General features: G+C 49.9%; 5 protein-coding genes across 5 annotated transcripts; all 5 read right to left on the minus strand.

The window, feature by feature from the left end:
• Positions 1 to 121: 121 nt before the first annotated feature.
• F4807DRAFT_419866 (peroxisomal membrane anchor protein conserved region-domain-containing protein) lies at positions 122 to 1,884 on the minus strand. Its single transcript, XM_047997448.1, has 3 exons — positions 1,683 to 1,884; positions 1,273 to 1,592; positions 122 to 1,207 (listed from the first exon to the last, which is right to left on the minus strand). The coding sequence occupies exons 1-3, from the start codon at positions 1,720 to 1,722 to the stop codon at positions 446 to 448; spliced, it is 1,122 nt and encodes a 373-aa protein (XP_047855839.1). The 5' UTR covers positions 1,723 to 1,884; the 3' UTR covers positions 122 to 445.
• Positions 1,885 to 2,662: 778 nt separating this feature from the next.
• Positions 2,663 to 4,176, minus strand: F4807DRAFT_33569 (actin patches distal protein). Its single transcript, XM_047995325.1, has 3 exons — positions 4,159 to 4,176; positions 3,491 to 4,045; positions 2,663 to 3,401 (listed from the first exon to the last, which is right to left on the minus strand). Exons 2-3 carry the CDS (start codon positions 3,806 to 3,808, stop codon positions 2,670 to 2,672), a joined length of 1,050 nt encoding a protein of 349 aa, XP_047855840.1. The 5' UTR covers positions 3,809 to 4,045; positions 4,159 to 4,176; the 3' UTR covers positions 2,663 to 2,669.
• A 1,548-nt stretch (positions 4,177 to 5,724) lies between these two features.
• F4807DRAFT_450989 (glycerol-3-phosphate acyltransferase) lies at positions 5,725 to 11,617 on the minus strand (the record flags this gene model as incomplete). The annotated part of the gene is made up of 5 exons (XM_048000189.1): positions 5,725 to 8,053; positions 8,992 to 8,993; positions 9,490 to 10,662; positions 10,712 to 11,227; positions 11,375 to 11,617. 5 exons carry the CDS (start codon positions 11,615 to 11,617, stop codon positions 5,725 to 5,727), a joined length of 4,263 nt encoding a protein of 1,420 aa, XP_047855841.1.
• A 417-nt stretch (positions 11,618 to 12,034) lies between these two features.
• Positions 12,035 to 13,299, minus strand: F4807DRAFT_419874 (polyubiquitin). The gene is made up of 2 exons (XM_047997449.1): positions 12,947 to 13,299; positions 12,035 to 12,889 (listed from the first exon to the last, which is right to left on the minus strand). The coding sequence occupies exons 1-2, from the start codon at positions 13,182 to 13,184 to the stop codon at positions 12,210 to 12,212; spliced, it is 918 nt and encodes a 305-aa protein (XP_047855842.1). The 5' UTR covers positions 13,185 to 13,299; the 3' UTR covers positions 12,035 to 12,209.
• A 2,283-nt stretch (positions 13,300 to 15,582) lies between these two features.
• Positions 15,583 to 18,739, minus strand: F4807DRAFT_419879 (uncharacterized protein). Its single transcript, XM_047997450.1, has 2 exons — positions 15,863 to 18,739; positions 15,583 to 15,809 (listed from the first exon to the last, which is right to left on the minus strand). Exons 1-2 carry the CDS (start codon positions 18,234 to 18,236, stop codon positions 15,709 to 15,711), a joined length of 2,475 nt encoding a protein of 824 aa, XP_047855843.1. The 5' UTR covers positions 18,237 to 18,739; the 3' UTR covers positions 15,583 to 15,708.
• Between the last annotated feature and the right edge of the window lie 207 nt (positions 18,740 to 18,946).

Raw genomic sequence — 18,946 nt, forward strand, 5'->3', positions numbered from 1 at the left:
ATCAATTCCCGGAGAAAGCTGCGGTTTGATGATGTGATTGGTAGATGAAAACCCCGGGGCTTGAGACAGTCCAATGGGATCACTTAAGAGCTATTTTGGACCAGGTAAGTCGACATCGTCTTCCCATATAGCAAGTCAACATGTGTTTACCTGCACCGATCACAGGGGTATAAAAACCAAACGAAGGGAATTAAGCCTCTGTATTGAGTTATGTTATTAGGCTTGTTAATACCTTTATACCTTGATACCCATCCTAAACGTACATACGTTTCCCTCCTCTTCCTCTCACCCATCAACCCCCTCCTCGTCACGTCGAATGGAGTTAGCCTTCGAATATAGCATGCCCAAGGCCACCTTTCCTTTTTGCAAAAAGATAACTCCCTGTCAAAAGAACGCCGATTGATTCAACTAATGCATACTTATTAATAACTCATGTGCTTAAAAGCTAAGAACTGCTGCCAGCCTCCCCTTGCCCGTCACCCTTTCCGCTCGCCGCCATCTGCCACGCCGGGATCGACGCCTTGGGTGTAGCGGGAGATCCGGTACCGAAGGGGCTGTTACGGTCGCCGAGCGCTGATAAGTAGTCATGTCGACTGCTGCTCGTGCTAGCGCCACTAGGGGGAGATGAGTTTTCCTTCTCTTCGCGTAATGCTTGCTTCGCGTCTCCAATTTCCTTAGCCATGAAGTCGATGCCCGGGGTCGAGGGGCCGCTCGGAGGAGCCATATTGCCACCGGTGGGTAGGAGGAAACCATTAGTGCTAATAGCCGGTACGGGTGGTGTCGGTCTGTTGATGCTAAGAGCCGGTGTAGAGGTAGAACCCGAGTTATTCATTCTCTGGCCGATGAGCGACTTTAGACTCTTGACCTCGTTGGTGATATCCTTCAATTTATTATCCGTGAAATCCTTGTTGGCCGCCATCGATTTCGGAATGATGCTCTTGAGGCCCTTCATCTCTTCGCGTAATCTCTCCGTCTCGTCTTCATGCCTTCTAGCAGCTGACTTTGTATCCCGCATGAACGTGTCTAGTTCATCGAGTACCTTGTCAAGTTTTTCGGTTCGATCTTTCTCCGAAGCCTTCAGCTCGTCCGTGTCTTTTGCTAATTGCTCTAGTGTTGCGAAAGCTTTCTCGAACTGCTCATCCACGTTTGTCTTATCCTGCTCTAGCTTTTCCGGCGTTGGCGGTGAGACGAGGGGGTATATATAACGCTATTATCAAGACTAATCAGCTTTCTTTTATCAACCATAGAGTATTAGATGGGATCGTTTCTTACCTTGCTCATGAAATACAGGCCGTAACCAACGCCGCCTACTACGGTAGCCATTATGAACCAATCTCGCCAATCCCTCTTAGGGGGCTCTGGTGGAGGTGCTTCCCATCCGTAAGGTTGAGTTTGATATTGGCCATATGGTTGGCGTTGAGCCGGAGCCGGGGTGTATCGTGGCGGCGGCGGCGACGAGGTAGAATAAGAGTCTGATGGTGAGCCACTTCGTGCAAAGGCTACATCGATTTCCTCCTGTGTCAAGTTTTTTGATCGCAGAAACGATAATTTGTTCTCTGTGGGCGATGACGCTACATTTGGATCTTGCAAGACTATTCATGTTGATTCACTTTGTTAGCAACGATCTGCTTCTCGGCTTCCAAAGTTCATCAAAATAAAGTGGCTGGTTTCCAGTAACTCACAAGAGATCGCAGAGGCTACAATGTCCTCCCGAATTGCCATGATTAGTGTATGGTCCTCAGCGAGGATTCATGTTAGAATGGTGAATGACGGTTAGTTTGATAAATGGAGCGTGTGTGCAATTACAGTTGGAGCTGATTGAAAGATTGGAAATTATAAGTTGTCGCGTTGGGATTGGTAAGTGCTATGATCCAATGACGAGCCCCTGCCGAAGTAGAATGGGCCGAGGCACGCGGTTGCACCGCTACTTGAATCATCTTACGTAACTCAATAACTAAGTATCACGTGCTCGGCCTATAACGGTGTTACTATTACCGCCTTTCTCTTCTTTACATATTGATGCCAACTCATAGGAGCAGTAGGAGGTTCTTCTGAAGTTCAGCCAATGAATAACTATATTCCGCTCTTTTGCGGTTAGTTAATTGCCTAGAAATCATCTAAATTATGGTCGGGACGGCACGAGCCTAACCATGATATATTTTCTAACTTCATCATAAGAAGCCTTTAAGAGCTTATAGAAAGAGAAAAGTCTGGATTAACTTATATCTTCACTAGGACATAAGAAAATATAAATCATTCACCATAGTTGATCTACTCATCTATTAGGTATCAACCTAGTCTAAGGATTCGGCTTAATGAATTCTCTATCATAGCCTTTAACTCAAACTTCTGGTGTATTAGAAAAACCATGGGATTCGTAAAGCATCGCCAACGAAAAAAAAAACACACGTAATCTCTTTCCTGAAGATGTATCGCCCCATATGCCATTCCGTTTCGTTCCATAATCTTGAAGAACAAAAATCCACGCCGGTCCATCGATCATGTCATGCTAAAAGGGAAAATAAAAACGAGAATCCCATCCCATCCTGTGACTACCTTTGTAGGTGTATGATGATGGGGAATGCAATAATGACCCCTTTAAGTCTTTCTTCCTCTTGTCAACTCACTTCCTACTTTGCCCTCGCCCAAAGATAAGATAACCTAGTCTTCTACCAACTCATCATCCCCGTCGCCCGATCAAACCCACCCCTCAACTGCCTATCCCCCTTAACAACCTTGCCCTGCAAAATCGTATATCTCACAATATTCTCACAATCCTCCGGCCTAACCCTAGCCAACCAAATACACTGCGCGGCTCCCACATCCCTCGCCTCACCACCTTCACCCTCCTCATCCGGGACCGGCTTCGCGATCTCCGGCTCCTGTCCCGGCGGCATCTTCGCGCGCTGCACCTCATCAATACCGAACGCGTCCGGGCGCCGGTATATCATCATGTTAGCCGAGTACTTGTGGCCGCCGACGTGATTAACAAAATAAATGCCCACGCCGCCCGGCCGCTCGTCGTCGAGGTCGCGGTCGAGCCCGAGCACGCGCAGGTGGCGCTCGAGCTCCTTCTTGACGAGCGGCGCGCTCTGGCCGCAGCGCGCGTCGCGCGTGCGGTGCGAGCACAGCAGCACGACGGCCCGGTGCGGGCACGGGCGCGCCACCATGTCGCCGACGGCGCTGCGCGACGAGGATATCGTTTTGGGTAGGGCCACCGGGTCCAGCGGGTCCGACGTCGTCGGCGCTTTCGAGATGTACTTGTTGATGAGCGACGGCACCGCCGGCGGCGTCACGTTCTCGACGATGGTGAAGGCGGGGAGCACGAGTAGGGTTGTGGGCTCCGAGTAGTCCGGTTTGTTGCTCGGCGTGTGCATGTTGGAGGCGGAGAGCATGAGGCGCTGTTTTGGGACGGCGTGAGCATTGACTTATTCGTATAGATGACATATGAGGCATAAGAAACATAGAACACAGAACACATAAAACATACCCCATTACTAGGCTTGCTCGCGTGGCCGAACGCCTCCATGACGCTGCCCCTTTCGTCCTCGACATGCCTGCTCCAGTCGGACTTGCTCGTGGCGACCAGCACGTGGGTGCTCCACGGCTTTATGTTGCCGTAGAGCGGGTGCGTCTCCTCGACCTTGAAGTGGCGCGGGTACTTAACCGTGCAGCTGTCGCAGTCGTGCTTGCACTCCTCGCCGTCGACGTCGGCTCGCGTGTGCGGGAACAGCTCCGATGCTCGCGCGCTGCCCGTCAGCGCACGCTTCGCTCCGCCGAATATCGAGAGCAGACCTGCCGCTGCCATTTTTTCTTCTCTCTTTTCTTTTCTTTTCTTTATGTCACGTCACTTTCTCTCTTCGCTTCACTTCACTTCTCTTCTTCTCTCCTTTCTTCCTCCCTCTTCCTCTTCCGAGACGCCCCAGAAGTGCGTGGGCGTAGAAGCGATCGCGCCAAGAGATATGTCTATGCTACTAGGTACTGTATGTATGTACCGATAGGTGATGGCGGATTTATTCCCTTATTTCCTTATCTGATCCGAGGCCTGTCGTTAGTCTCGGCCGAAAATGGTAAGTGGGGTGACAGGGGCAGGTGAAATAGAAAAAGTCAGGGGAAGCAAGAGGTACGACCCGAAAGTATGGTTGACGGGAGACGAACTAGAGAATTGGCATACCTTTTGACAAATCTGTTCTCCGAGGACTCGTCTGGTATTTGGATCTTTTCCCAAGGGAATATGGAATCACGATCTGTTTGACGTCTATATGCCGATTCAAACCAGTGTCGTCAGGTACCTAATGCCTATGTACCTATGTATCCAGTCAAGCAAGCAAACAAAACACGTCCCTCACTCAAAACCTCGGCCGTTTCCTGGAGTCGAACGATCGAGAAGAGCGAAACCGAAAATCTAAAAAATGTTGGGGTGACGAGGAGATGACAAACGCGAAATTAGAAGAAATTCTATTCGAGACGGGCGACTACACTAGGTATTATACCTCCTTCGGTGGACGGGGTATCAGACTCGGACAAAAGAGGGCACGTCTTCTCGGTCTTAAGTGCGCAGCCTCACGGAGTAAGTCTTCGGCTTTCCGAGAATGTGTTGCCGCGCGTTGGTTCCAAGGATTCCCATCGAATTTCGAAAATAGGCTGCCCCTTGTCTCCTCCCCAATCTGCCAGTTCTGCCAATCTGACCCTGCAGCTATTCGATAGCATCAATTGTCGGGCACCAAGGCCTATATCCCGTCGAAATACATATGTCGAGATCCTGGTCCCGTACCCACTACGTAGTAGAGACCCCTTAAGCGCAACACGTAACTCCTGCGAAGCGTGGTATGAGCAATGTGTAAGCTAGCGACCGTTATGGGAAGATGTCGCCTCAGACGCCATGATAAAAAGTCAAAGATCGGCTTTGGTGAAACCGGCAAACGTGCCGAAAAGGATCACCCTGAGTACTAGGTAGGTTGGTAGGGTGTGTGTGGATCTCACGTTTAAAAGTTATCAGATCTCGCCGATGCTGATTGATTAGGTACACATAACCCCTGACTACTAAGATACCTAGGATACCACACACTCGACCGGAATCATAAAGGATTTAGAACATGAATATAAACCTATGAGCTTACACGTATAGTAAGCTATTAATGCCGGGATGTACTACGTTTCCAAGTGCCATAAACACCCAAATAATACACTAAATTACGAGGCTCGCCTTTCAGAGATGAGATATCACAGCCCCACTTGAGTCCTGGTTGGCTAGTACATTACGACGCAGATGGCACTAGCCATGAAGTTGTTCAGACTTTTAAGAATACATACATACCTACCTACATACATCACCTCTCCTACCTACCAACTTAACATCTCATCTCCCCTTCATCAACTACTCACAACGTATACTCACGAAAACCTCACGATGGACTAAAATCAAACGTATATGATACTGGCATTATGGCATTACAGTTAACTCATAACATCCCTTAAGCAGGATACTCAACTCCTTTCTTTCCCTCCCCAACAACCCATCCCGATCCAACGCGAGCCCATCTTATCTATCATTCCTAGGTAGGTAAATTACATTTCCAGGTTACAAAATACTTCCCGCCTCGTCTCATCGGATCGCATCTTAATCACATCTTATTCGTTCATTACCCTTTCTCCTCCCTCTCCCTTTCATTCCCTCCTCTCCTATGTGACCATCTGACTATACGTCCGAGCCCAAGCCCAAGCCTAACTCTCGCTACCCTCCCCATCCGACGAGAGCCCGCTCTTCCGCCGTCTCAGCTCCCCCCTCTGCTTCATCGCCGCCCTGATCTTCGTGCTCGCCTCGTTGAACCCCTCGTTCGTGTCCAGCGCCGTGAACCCGGAGATCGGGAACCCGCCCGACCCGAACCCGCCTCCGGAGCTGCTGCTCCTGCTCCGGGACCGCGAGGGCGGCCGCGTCGCGAACATGCCGATGGCCCCGATGTTGCTGAACGACTCGTTGCGCGGGATCGCCTGGCTCGACCGAGTCGTGTTCTTCCTAGACAGATGGGGGGAGTCTGGGGGGGTCGGCTCCGCCGCCCTCTCCGCTCCGGATTCCTTGAGGCTAAGCGCCCCGTCCGCCCGGAATGGGTCCGCGACGAGGCGCGTCTGTTCGAAGTCCTCGTACATGTCGGGGCCGAGGTCGTTGATAACCTTGACTACTTTCTCGGACAGCTCTGCCCTCCGCTCCCGTAGTTTATGAATGCTGTTGCTAGATGTCGGGCTAATGCATAGGACGAGAGGTCTGAGCGACTTGCAGATATCCATGCCAACCTCACCGAATCGTAGTGCCGCAAATGTGATGGCAGGGAAGACGATCCAGCCGCCAACGAACATGGACCAGAAAGGCACCCATTCTGGGACGTAGCCCCATAGATGGTCTTGGTACACCTTAACCGCGAGTATCACACAGTACAGGTTGTAAAGCACAGGGGCAAACGCCATAGCGACGAGGAGTTTCCAGGTTGCCATGACGTCCCGACCCTGAATCTTCACTGACGAACCTGCCAGTGCTTCCTTCGCTTTCTTATGGCTAATAATCTTGGAAGCAACAAACACCGGGGCGAACAGGACCAACCCAGGAATGACGCCAATGGAGAGGACAATCAGTTTCGCGATGCGGTATAGAAGAGTGAGGATAACTACTGGGAGTGTCATCTTGGCGTAGGCAACTTGGTGATCTCTGATATTCAGGTAGCGGAGCTGCTTATTGTATTCTTTGACGTTGTTCATCAAGTCGATAATGCGTGGATCGTCCTTATATTTGGAGAAGCCCACAGCTAACCTCCTGTTGAGCTCTACAACCATCGGTAAGGGCAATTTTTTCCCGGTGTTGTAGAGTCTTCTGGCGCCCTGAATGCACATTAGAGTATCGTAATCTGGAGATGACACGGTAACGGCGCTCAGAGCTTGGTGTACCATGTCAAGTGTTTGACTGATCGCATCTCTCCTCTCGTTGTTTTTATATTTCTCAACTAGCTCTCTTGGGATCTGGAAGGGCGCCCCGAACTCGACGACTGCCCGCGACCGGAACTTGTGAGCGTGGAAGTAATTCATTCCAACCGGAACGATCTGAAGGCCACAGTCAGGGTCCTCAGCTAGCGTACCCAACGCCATAATTGCAACACCAGCCTTTAAGGGTAATAATTCTGTTCGGTCATGGCTACCTCCTTCGGGGAAAATCCCAATACAGCCGCCCGACCTCAAGCGGTTAAAAACCGCCTTGTAAACTTCAGTCTGATCGATATGTGGAGCTAACTTAAATTTGGTGCCTTCGTAGCCGTCTTTAATCCCATTTAGCTGCTTGTTGGTGAAGTTTCCCTTTTCGTCAATGTCATCGCGACCGGTCAGCTGCTGCAAAGGAACCTTTCCCTTGAATGGTCGTTTGATGCGAATTTCATCGGGACCGACGATTTTAGAAATGTCGATCGAACTACCCGACTGGCCTTTTACAGAGGGCAAGAAGATCATGCCCCCAACCTCAGCCTCCTTCTCGAAATCAGTGCCCACGCCGCGGATCAGAGTCGGGTCATTAATGGGATCGGGAAGGTAAATAAGACCCGTCGCCGGTTTCGCCTTATCTTGAGCTCGGCCAACCGGGACAGAACCGGTCTGGCGAGAACCCCATCCGATAAACCCGTGAACAGATTTCTCCGCGATCAGAAGACCAACACGTCGATTTGCTTCATTTTTCAAGGTCCTTTGCAGGACTAGACCGTCGACAAACTGATTCGCATGCGGCGCTGCAACGAAGAGGATGGGACCGGTCCGGGGCACCCGCCATGCACCTCGCGGGTGGACTTCTCGGAAGAATAGGTCGACTAGGACGGAGAAGGTATGTAAGAAGGCGTCGTATTTCCAATCCGACATAGGATATAGCTCTTTTTCTTTATGAGGCTTCGATTTTGCGACATTAGAAGGACGTGCCTCCTCGGCAGGTTTGCCGTCGGCCATGTTTGCGGAATCGGAGACGTCGGATGTGGTAGGTGCCAGGTGGGAATAAGATTGGGAGAACAGATTAGCGACAATGCCTAACCTATAGGCTACGTATTCGTATTTATTCGCAGCGAACTGTCCATTCGTCCGATCAAGAACAGGTGTTGCGAAAATTTCGCGCGGTCTTCGCAGATCGCGATATTATCACGTTCCAGAGGATTGGAACTGTAAACGGATGGATATCGTGAGCGTTTAGAATAGCTAGTTGTCAAATCTAGAGAGGGGACCGTTATGATTTTAGTAAGAGGCCTAGTCAGCAAGCTAGAGAGATAGCTATCAATGATCTAGCACGCGAGCAAACATGAGCGTCATCCTAGGTAAGAGATGATGAGTGGATGATGAAGTGTAGTGTACGAGTAGTGGATGTAGATCTTGCGCAGAGTAGAAAAAAAAACTCGTCAATCACAGGCCAAATTACAAGCACTTCCTGGCTATACGCATGAGGAAGCTACAGCCACAGCGCGTGGTACCCTGTACAGCCTGGAAGAAACTGGAATCTTGGCAAATGTCAGAGAAAAAAGAGTTTGGGCGCCACAAATACGTATTGACGTATGGGGGTGTATCTAGGTACCTAGATGAGGGGCCGAGGGGGAATCCTTCCTGTGCTACGTAGTATTTCGCCCGAGGTACTAGAATTAGCGGGGATAGATAGCATAATTTCAAGTATATCCATATGAAGAGTACTTCCTCTCCCGATCAACGATGTTATGCCTCACTTGCTATTGGACCGAAAGCATTCCCAACGGAATGGATTCATCTGGCACTATGCGTAATTCATCTACACTCAAGAATCCTTTTTCAGAGACTTTGTCCCATAGTATAGGATTTTGTTGAGTGCTATACACTTCACCTGACTGGGTATTCCGTAGATCACAGAGCCAACTCCATATAAGCCATCTGGCCATGTCGAGGCCATGCAGGCTGAAGAATATCATGTATGTGGCAATCATGGACTCTGATACGAAATGCAAGACATACACCTAATCAAAACGGAACTGCATATTCGAACGCCACCCGCAGTGTGCACGGCTATACATGCCTATGCCAGGTACATACATCACGCAATATCTCGATTATCATGCAATTGCAGCTGTGTCATGGGATTGCAATGTTGATAAAGCACCCCTGGGCACCGTGGACTCGTATGCAAGCTTTATATGATAACTGAGCACATCATTTTTGCGCTTGCTAGGCCCTCCCTTCTCCTTGACGAGCGTTACATTACGCACACTAGCAATCTCCGGGCTGTCTCGGGCCGCAAAGGTCCCCGTCTGATCCTGTGCGTCCCTGAGACGTCTCTAATGCGCCTCCAATGATAGTAATCCACTGTCTACCCCCGATAATACCGTGTAGAAGACAATATCCGGGGCCCCGGCAATTCGTAAGGGCTTAATTCTTGCCCTTGCCTTTTCCTTTCCGCCGTCTCTTGTCCTCGGGTACGGAGACGCTGCCTTCCTGAACTTCGCCCTCTTCGACTTTCCCTTCGGCTTCCAGTTCCTTGAGCTTCTCCTGGCCCGATATGAACATGGTCAAGTCGTGATTCTGGTCCTTCAGATCCGCGTTCTCTATCTTGAGCGCCTTGACCTCCTCTCCTAGGCTCTCGAGTTCTTTGTTCGTATGTTCAATTCGTTTCATCAGCCCTTCTGATACTTTTTTCTCTTCCTGGAGACTCTTGCCCAGCCCCCGTGCAAGATCCGTCGATTTAGCTGCGCGATTGCGTTCGCGTTCCAAGTCTTTCTCGAGCGCTGGGATCGTCTCGGTGCGTAGCTGATGCTGTTCACTCTTCAGCTCTTTTAGTTCCTTCAGTGCCTGTGATGCTTGGGCCGCGGCCTTCTCCGCGGCGGCAGATGCTTGAGCCGCCTTATCCGCTGCTTTCGAGAGCATCTCCTCAAAGTAGACACGTTGACTCTCTAGCTGGCTACTAAGTAGGTGGGTATACTCCATGCCGATGCTCTCAAGCTTGGCTCGGGGTACCACGTCCTGGTCTTCAAGCTCATCGGGTCTCATAGGCCCTCCTTGACGGCCGGGCAGTTCAACGACCTTACCGTCGCCCTTGTCCCTGATTAAACGATGTACCCACATGTCTCCAGCATAATCCCATATATGCTGGGTCTCTAACTCTAATGAAAACGTATGGGCTGTATCCTTCCAGTGCTCTTTCGCGTGACCTCCTTTGTATCGTCCGCAGCCTACATTGCCACAGATAAGGCATATCCAGAGGTCATCGGGAGAATCACAAACAGAGCATAAGTTAGACACGCGTGAGCCAAAAGGTTGTGTATACGGGTTATTGGGATCGTAAGAAGTAGACATGTGAGCGTTGGATGATGACGACGGAGGAGTCGGGTTGGTATGCCGGCAAACAGGGCAGCCAGAACCCTTCCATTTCTGTAGACATGAGCAGTGGAATACATGCTGGCAAGGAATTGTCAGTAAACCCGTAGTGTTGTCCATCCGCTCTAAACAGACGGGACAAGTAGGTAGCTCGATTAAGTTTGGTGTCGGCGGCGGAAAAGGTTTGAGTGAGTTGGACGTTGCTGAAGTAGATGGCGTAAACGGATCATGGCTAAGGTCTGGAAAACTACCATTCGACCCAGCCGGACTCTCAAAAGTGACGGATTTTACGAAGGCAACAGTACACGTCTCTGGCTATATGTTGTTAATCTCTGGTATGTTCTGGATCTTAGAACGCTCTTACCTCAACGTTGTTGAATACCTTGCCGTCAAACTCGCGCCTAAAAAGCTGTGCCAGCTTGCTCTCCCTAAACTTCATGAGAACGAGGTATCTGTTCATCCGCCCTGTCATGACCATACGGTAATGACTAACTTCGTCCCTCCACTTGTCACCCATAAAACCGAGGAAATCGCTTGGAGATAGATAGCTCGGAACCGCTGGGATACAGACTGTCGTACAGTCGGTTTGCGCCTTATCTTGCTCTTCGTCGACTTCGGCTACGTGATCGGGAGATATCATAAGCCCCGAGCTCTCCGCCTCTTCCCTGTACAGATGGACGATACCCCAGCCTAACTCAGTATTCTTCGAACTAGTCAACGGGACATATTTTGCTTTTGTAGCCTTGCCGGCGCCTCCCATAGAGGGGCCGACAGCGGCTGCCGCTGCAGACGTTGTCGGCATACTGCCGCGGTCTTCGTAACCGTCTACGTCAATACTCTCGATCCGCAGCTGTCCGAATCTCCAGTCCTTAACTGCAGTCTGCGGATTTATAGCAATACAGGGTTGTGGAGGTGGGTAGCTCAATGTTCGTTGTCGGTGTTGTCTCTCGCTAAGCCGTATGATATTGCGATCGTCTTGGGCTTCAAGTGGTCGAGGGGCGCCGCAATCGATAACGTTCGGCTTGACCTTTGCTTGGGTAGGCGGGGTTTGATTTTGCTGTGGGCCATTCGCATACGACACTTTGCGCTCATGAAGCGCGGCAGCCTTCCGTGGTCGAGGATGCGACGGGAGGTTGTCGAAAATGCCCGAACCCTCGTTTGGCTGCCAAATAGCGCTATCGTATGATGGCGGCACCTTTCCTTTCTCTTGCGGAATTGGATTCGGCGTAGGATAAATCTCAAATTTAATATGATAATAATACGCAGGCATGGCCTAGCTCTCTTGAGATGCAGAGTATCTTGTGAGTAAGTCAACCGTAGGCATATCTCGGGAATTGCGCCAACTCATGTGGCGAAAGAATGTCTGCGGTTCGCGAGCTAAATGAAACCTGGAATGTCTGTGGCAAGTTATAATGGGAAACTTCTCCCATGGTTGAAATTTAAGCAGGCAAAAAGTCTGCTCTGACAATAATGTGAGCTTAGGGATGCGATGAGTTTATATAGGAAAGCGCAATTGTTCTGTTGAATTCGTTTGGCATCTTTTACGTAGAAGTCACTGGTGGGTTTCCGACTAATAAAACTTACCGTAGCACGGTACATCCCACCTAGACAACAGCAGGCACAGCCACCAATCACTACAAAACTTTACGCATAAACGGTCACATAGTCAAAGTGATTCAAATCTTAGTGTCAATGAACAACAGGAGGTATATTAGTCCCGGGCATCAATTCATCATGATGCACTATCTGAAGACCATTATAATATGTCCATTGATGCAATCAACCTCGAAAGCCCTATCTTGGGCAGAAACCATTAACGCCAATTCGTGCAAGTGTCGTCATTCGCCGTCGTCGTCAAGCATCTATTGTCCACCACGTAGACGGAGGACCAAGTGGAGCGTAGACTCCTTTTGGATGTTGTAGTCGCTCAAAGTGCGACCATCCTCCAGTTGCTTACCCGCGAAGATAAGACGTTGCTGGTCGGGAGGGATGCCTTCCTTGTCCTGGATCTTTGACTTAACGTTGTCGATAGTGTCCGAAGATTCAACTTCCAGGGTAATAGTCTTGCCCGTCAATGTCTTGACGAAGATCTGCATACCACCACGAAGTCTGAGCACAAGGTGAAGGGTGGATTCCTTCTGGATGTTGTAGTCGCTGAGGGTTCGGCCATCTTCCAACTGCTTACCGGCGAAAATAAGTCGCTGTTGGTCAGGTGGGATACCCTCCTTGTCCTGAATCTTCGATTTGACGTTGTCAATGGTGTCCGATGACTCAACCTCAAGGGTGATTGTCTTGCCAGTGAGGGTCTTCACGAAGATTTGCATTCCACCACGGAGACGAAGGACCAGGTGAAGAGTGGACTCCTTCTGGATGTTGTAGTCGGACAGAGTTCGGCCGTCCTCAAGTTGCTTGCCCGCAAAGATCAAGCGCTGTTGGTCGGGAGGAATGCCCTCCTTGTCCTGGATCTTAGACTTCACATTGTCGATGGTGTCGGAGGATTCGACCTCAAGGGTAATGGTCTTTCCAGTCAGGGTCTTGACGACTAATCAAATTATTAGTACCTATTAAAATGTAGATAATCGTTTGAATTTGAACTTACAGATTTGCATACCACCACGCAGGCGGAGGACAAGGTGGAGAGTGCTCTCCTTCTGAATGTTGTAGTCAGAAAGAGTGCGACCGTCTTCAAGCTGCTTTCCGGCGAAGATCAATCGCTGCTGGTCGGGAGGAATTCCCTCCTTGTCTTGAATCTTCGACTTAACGTTGTCGATGGTGTCGGAAGACTCGACCTCAAGAGTGATGGTCTTGCCGGTGAGGGTCTTGACGAAGATCTGCATCTTGCCGAGTGTTGATGAATAGTACGGTGAAGTTGTTTAAAGGTTGTCAGCGGACTGTCAAGTAGACGATTTGATGTTGATGAAGGGCGCTGTGGGATGAGAGTATTTAGTTGTACGAGGGAAGAAAGAGAAATGTGACCGAAAGTTGGCAGAGTTGACTTCAAATAGGTTTGGGAAAGCGGCAAACGCACACGGACACCTGAGGCGCAGTGACTGTTGAATGGAAGGCCTGAGAAAGGGAAGGAGGTGGGGGCAGGCAATAGCCCGGGCCAATTACGTATCACAAACCTAGCTTGATCCAGAGGTGAATCATCGGTAGGCACCACTGATAGCGGGGGAAGTCGCCTAGAAGTGGCCGGTTCTCATGCGAAGTCTCAGGAAGGGGCAGGTACATTCTACATACAAAAGAGGCAAACCTGCTTGATAATCCTGGATTGTGGAGACTTCCTTACTGCCCAGCTTTGTTCGCCCAGCAGCCCAGCCACAAATCGGCAGTCGCGTCAGCTGCTTACGAGTTGGGAACTGTTCAGATGCAGGAACCTACCGAATTGCCTAGAATTAAGGAAAGTGTATATTGATAAAGTTAGCTCTACACTGTTCTGGTGACTAGAAAAAGGATAGTAGTGGAAGCTGTCACCCTACATATTGTCTACTATTGATACTATTGCAACCATTGCAGCATTGAACCGTTATCGTCCTATCAACTTACATACGTCATGTGGTGCAACGGCCCAGATAAGGCTCAATCACAAGGTAACGGCGAAAACGGGGAAAGCTTAGACACAAGACACTAGAGACATTTATTGAGAAGATAATACATGTTTGACTATCAGACTACACACACACTAATACACTAGAGAAGCCATATATTACTACAACTGTGCTACACACTCAATAGACAGATTGTATTGGTTGTTTAGGGCTCTAGGCCATTGATGTGATCTCTAGCGGGTCGCACGCACACGTTTCTTGCCCCTTTCCCCTTCCCCTTCCCGAGACCAACATCTCCGGAGCGAGCCGAACATTTTCCAGCTCTAGACTCTGCGCAGATCGCTGAATTAGGACTGGATCGTGCCATTCCCATCGCTTGTTCCTGATTGCCCTGCTGCCCTGTTTCTTCCCTCTAGGCAGGTTCCCGCATGCAGAAGCACTGCTTCAGCGACAGCAGGAATGTTCATTAATATCATTAATGTAGTCCAACAACGGCGCCACCGGTTTCCGCTCTCCGCAGGGCCTCGCAGAAACTAAACCGGCTCATCCGGTAGGAGTGGGGTCGATCCAATCCCCTGATATGCTAGCCAGCCTCAATAACACATCGTCGTCTAATAGTCCAACTAACCATCAAGGTCGTGTGAGTTACATGCTTTATTATAAGGTACATGGGGAACTATTGATGCTAGGCAATATCTATCCAAACACCTCGCTACTTGGTACTTCGGTATCACGATTGAGTACCCAATTCCACTCGGTGACTTACCTAGCTGAAGTAGAAGCCTCATGCCGGCGAATGAATATTCACTATAATCCCGCAGTTAACTGGAGAGCCGCGAAAGTGCGAGGGTAAGCTGCATTCCCGTGCGTATGAAGGTAAGACCAAAACAAGTGATTCGTCCTTCGTCGAGAGACAAGAGATGGGGAGCGATAGCGGCCTCGATCGGCTCTTTAGTGATATGACGTTGTATCTAATCTCCAACGGCGCTTACAGAGACATCACTTGTACGAAGTAAATCTAAGGTAATATTTTGCGGCGCCTGCATGAAAGGCTTGCCGTGCGACACCCGTGTTCTAGCAAAGGAGATACATGTATATCTACAGGACAACTATCAAACTACAAAGTAGAAGACATCTCGTCGCTGAGTACAATCATCAAATGAAAACGTATTTATTATCCTTTAGTCTGTATCTTTTCCTGTCCTACAGTGATACAAACGAGAGCGCGATCATGATTCCTCGCTGAGAGCGATGGACTCCCCTATATCCACCCATCTAGTAATTCATCAAAAGGCTCCAGACCGTTTAGGGTCTATCGGATACCTAATACCATTCATGTATTCTATGCTCTTATACGTAACCGCATATGTGTTCGCGTGAAATCCATAGCTTCTTTCCACTTCGTAAAAAACATGATCCATTGAGCCGCTTTTGGGTGCTTGCGCGTAACAACGATCAACATAATTCCAAGTCATACAGTCGTCGAATAAGCCGTTAGAAAGGTCGTAAATTCGGAGCAACATGGCGTAAAGCATCGCATGCGTCGAGTGGCGGTGACCAGCCGAAAAGTGAGAGAAACGAAGATGAAGGTATGTGTTGATCCATGAGTGGTAAATGTTAGGTCATGATAAAGATCATTTCCACAAACAACGCCATCGCTAAATGTTTCCGTCAATCTGAACAAAGGAAAAAAAAAGATATTCCTAAAATAAAAAAATAAAAAAAATCATCTTGCTATTGCTCAACGGCATAGGCATTTCTAAATTGCAAAGTATCGTTATCCCATATCCAGATCGGGACGTAAATGAGAAGCCTAGTTGGCCTTGATGACCAACTTCGACAAGAACTTGTTGGATAACGAATCGAAATCATATCTGTCGAATTTCGACGTGTTTCTCGTCCTCAGGTAGGCCTCTGTGGTTGAATCAGTAAATGTCACCTAGTTCTTCTGGGTACAATTTTCTTACCATGCTTAAGGACGTGTTGTCGCACTTCGGTCATAGCTTCGCATACAGCCACGTTGTTGTTGAGAAGATGGCCATGTCGCTCAGTCTCCCAATCGATCAAAGCGGGCAGCTTTTGTGAGATGGCGTGGAACAGGCCAGTAATGACACCGACGGGAGTGCTCTCCATATCGGAGCAGAACTTCTCTACCGCAACTGGGTCAGGCACTCGGTAATGGCAGTCAAATTGCATCTCCTCCCATACAGCCAAAAGGATAGAGGCCAGCATGAAGATGGTAGGCCAGTTCTTCAAGCGATCACCGCTGTACACGCTCGAGTAGAGAGCTGAAAGCTCCTCTAGGATATCCTTCTGCAGCTCACGCCACATATCCGCCATCGCACACTTAATTTGGAAGTTGATCATCACGGGAGCTACGTATTTGCCGAAGTACTTCGAGTCCTCGTCGTCGATTTGACCTTCCATCGTTTGCTCCGAACCCTGCTGTTCAACCAACGTGATGTGCATGGTCAGGTTGTAGGCTAGTACAAGTTTCAGAGCTTTACGGAGAACCGGCAGCTTCTCCTTGGTGTAGAAGCGGTAAGCAGTCTTGAGAATTTCCGTGATGAAAGGTGTTCCCTCGAAATGGTCGTCAATGAAATTCTCGAAACCATTCTCGATATGCTTATCTAGGTACTCAGCAAGAGCCTCTGGGTTGATACCGCCTTCGCCAACGTCAAGTTTCTCGGTCTTGAGTTCAAATTCAATTGGTTCCTGGTCAATTTGGTACGACTCAACCCAGTCAACCTGGAAACAGCTCTCATCGGCAACGTAAACTTCGCGAACTGGAACAGGCAGACAGAAGCCATAACCGTGGGTGATCCACATGAGGCTTTCCTTCGGGGCAAAGCCTTTCACATTGTACACGGAAACGCCGCGGCTAAGATGTCGTTCATAATCCGCTTTCCAGTCCTTCATGAAGTAACCGATATCCTTGATGTCAATGCGAGTGCAAGGAACTTGCCATAATCGAGCATGCGACGGCTGGCAGCCACCGCAAGGTTCGCCCTTGTCACAGGTCTTCTTGAGGAACTTGCATCGAAGACAAGCTCGAAGCTTGCGGATCTCGCTAGCCTGCTTCCGCTGTTCGGGAAGAAGAGGGCCCTTCCTCCGACCCACCTTCTTCTCGACAGTACCGTCTTTCTTTCCGTTGGATGTTCTCCTAATGACTGACTTGGTAGACTTCTGGACAGCATTAGGGTTCTTCTTCGGACCCGAGTTTCGACGAGCAGAGTTATTGTGGGGCGGCGATGCCACACCGGAGCCACTGGCAGGGCTGGGGCGGTTCGACGTCGAAGATTTGATTGGGACCGGCTCGACCGCGGCAGCGGGGCTGATGATCTCGTGAGTGTGGTGGCTCTCTCCGTGGAAACAATTCCGGTGATTTGCGGGGTCCGAATAAGTATCGGACTCCGGGGAAAATGGAGAGTAGTTGAAGGAGATATCCTCGAAGCTACTGCTACTAAAGTCAGTGCGCTGACCGCTTCCGTCCGAGTGAGAGGCATCCGAATTCGTCCTCAGATGTAAAGTCTGGCCGGGATTGAAAATGGCCGTGTTTTGAGCCTGCGCTTGGGCCTGAGCCTGCTGGTACGAATCGTAATTTTGGTACATATCGACTTGAGTCCACCCGTTATCACTGGATCCCGGCAGCGACAATACTTCCAAATAAGTCCCTGTCGGAGACTGGCTTCCCAAGCTCCCAAATCGCGGAAGCCCGTCTGAAGGAAATTGCAAAGAGGCGCCAAAATCTTGCCAGTTTCCCATTCCCATGCCATCCCACTGTTGTTGCATAGTACGAGTATCCTCAATGGGCGAAACGTTGCTAAAACCCTGCTGATCCATCGGAATTGCGGACTCGAGCGCTGCCTGCGTAGTCGAAGGCAGATAGCCAATGGCATTCGATTGATAATTCACAAATGAGTTAAATGGTATCAATGCTTGGTTTTCTTGCATAAAATGGCTAATGTCCTGAACGGGCGGATGTTGCTGCTGGTGCTGAAGTAGCGTCCAGTCCGTCAAAAGCTGTGGAGAATGGGTCTGCGGAGGGGCTCCTTGGTATGGCGAGTGTTGTAAGGGACTCGCGCTCTGCTGCGAAGGCGATTGCGAATGTGCCTGAGACTCTACAGGAGACGGTACATTGCTCGAGTTCGGGTTTTGGGGAGCTGCCATATCAAGAGGCACCGACCAGGCAGCCGAGGGACGAGTAGGAGTCATCGTTGGAGCTGATATGGCGGGATTGGAGCTGGGTGCTGTAGTGGTGTACGGATAACGCTCCCGCTGGTCGAATGTGGTCAAGTCCAACAAGGCATCCCCCCCGGCGGCATTGAAATCGAGGGTCATTGTCGTCAGAAGTCAGTAAAAGGGAGGAAATTCAACTGGGGGATTTTGGACGGGTTCCGCTAGTATTATTGACGAGCAGAATCGACACCGCTCTTTCGTATAATTCCCTCGCGGCGCTGATGGGTAGCTTCTGGGGATGGTAAGGGGGGTGGACGGGAAGCCTGGATGTGGAGGAAGTAAGATTTTGCGGTGGATGGTCGAGTGAGATCGAGGATGTCGACGGGGAGAGGCCCTTGAAGGCTAAGGAGAGGAGGCATGAGATTGTGCGAGGACAGACGGGAAACTGGCGGTGAGAAGAATAACGCTGGCGTCCCAGCTCCACCTGCAACATGCAGCTGTGCGGCCAATCATGAGTTGGCAGTTCTGCAAGAATCATGGGACGGCGATACAAGATAGGACATGGGTGAGAAGCACGAGGCCAATGACCAGCCGCCTATTAAGGGCCTTAAGGACACCAAGTTGTCTTGGGAAAGATTCGCACTGTAGTGGGTACTTACATGAAGAATTGAATAAGATGGCGGGGCAAGTTGGACATGGAAGGGGGGAGAGGGGGGCGAAGTTTCGACGGATTGGATGGATTGGATTGGATTGGACTTTCCCATATAGGACGTCGACTTCCAGAAACTGCAAACCACCCATGTAGTCACTACTTAGCTGTAGGTACAGTCATCGTACCCGAGCTCGTACTCTTCAGCGGTTACTCCAGCGGC

The sequence above is a fragment of the Annulohypoxylon truncatum genome, assembly GCF_022578515.1.
Source record: "Annulohypoxylon truncatum strain CBS 140777 unplaced genomic scaffold F4807scaffold_10, whole genome shotgun sequence".
Lineage (NCBI taxonomy): Eukaryota > Fungi > Ascomycota > Sordariomycetes > Xylariales > Hypoxylaceae > Annulohypoxylon > Annulohypoxylon truncatum.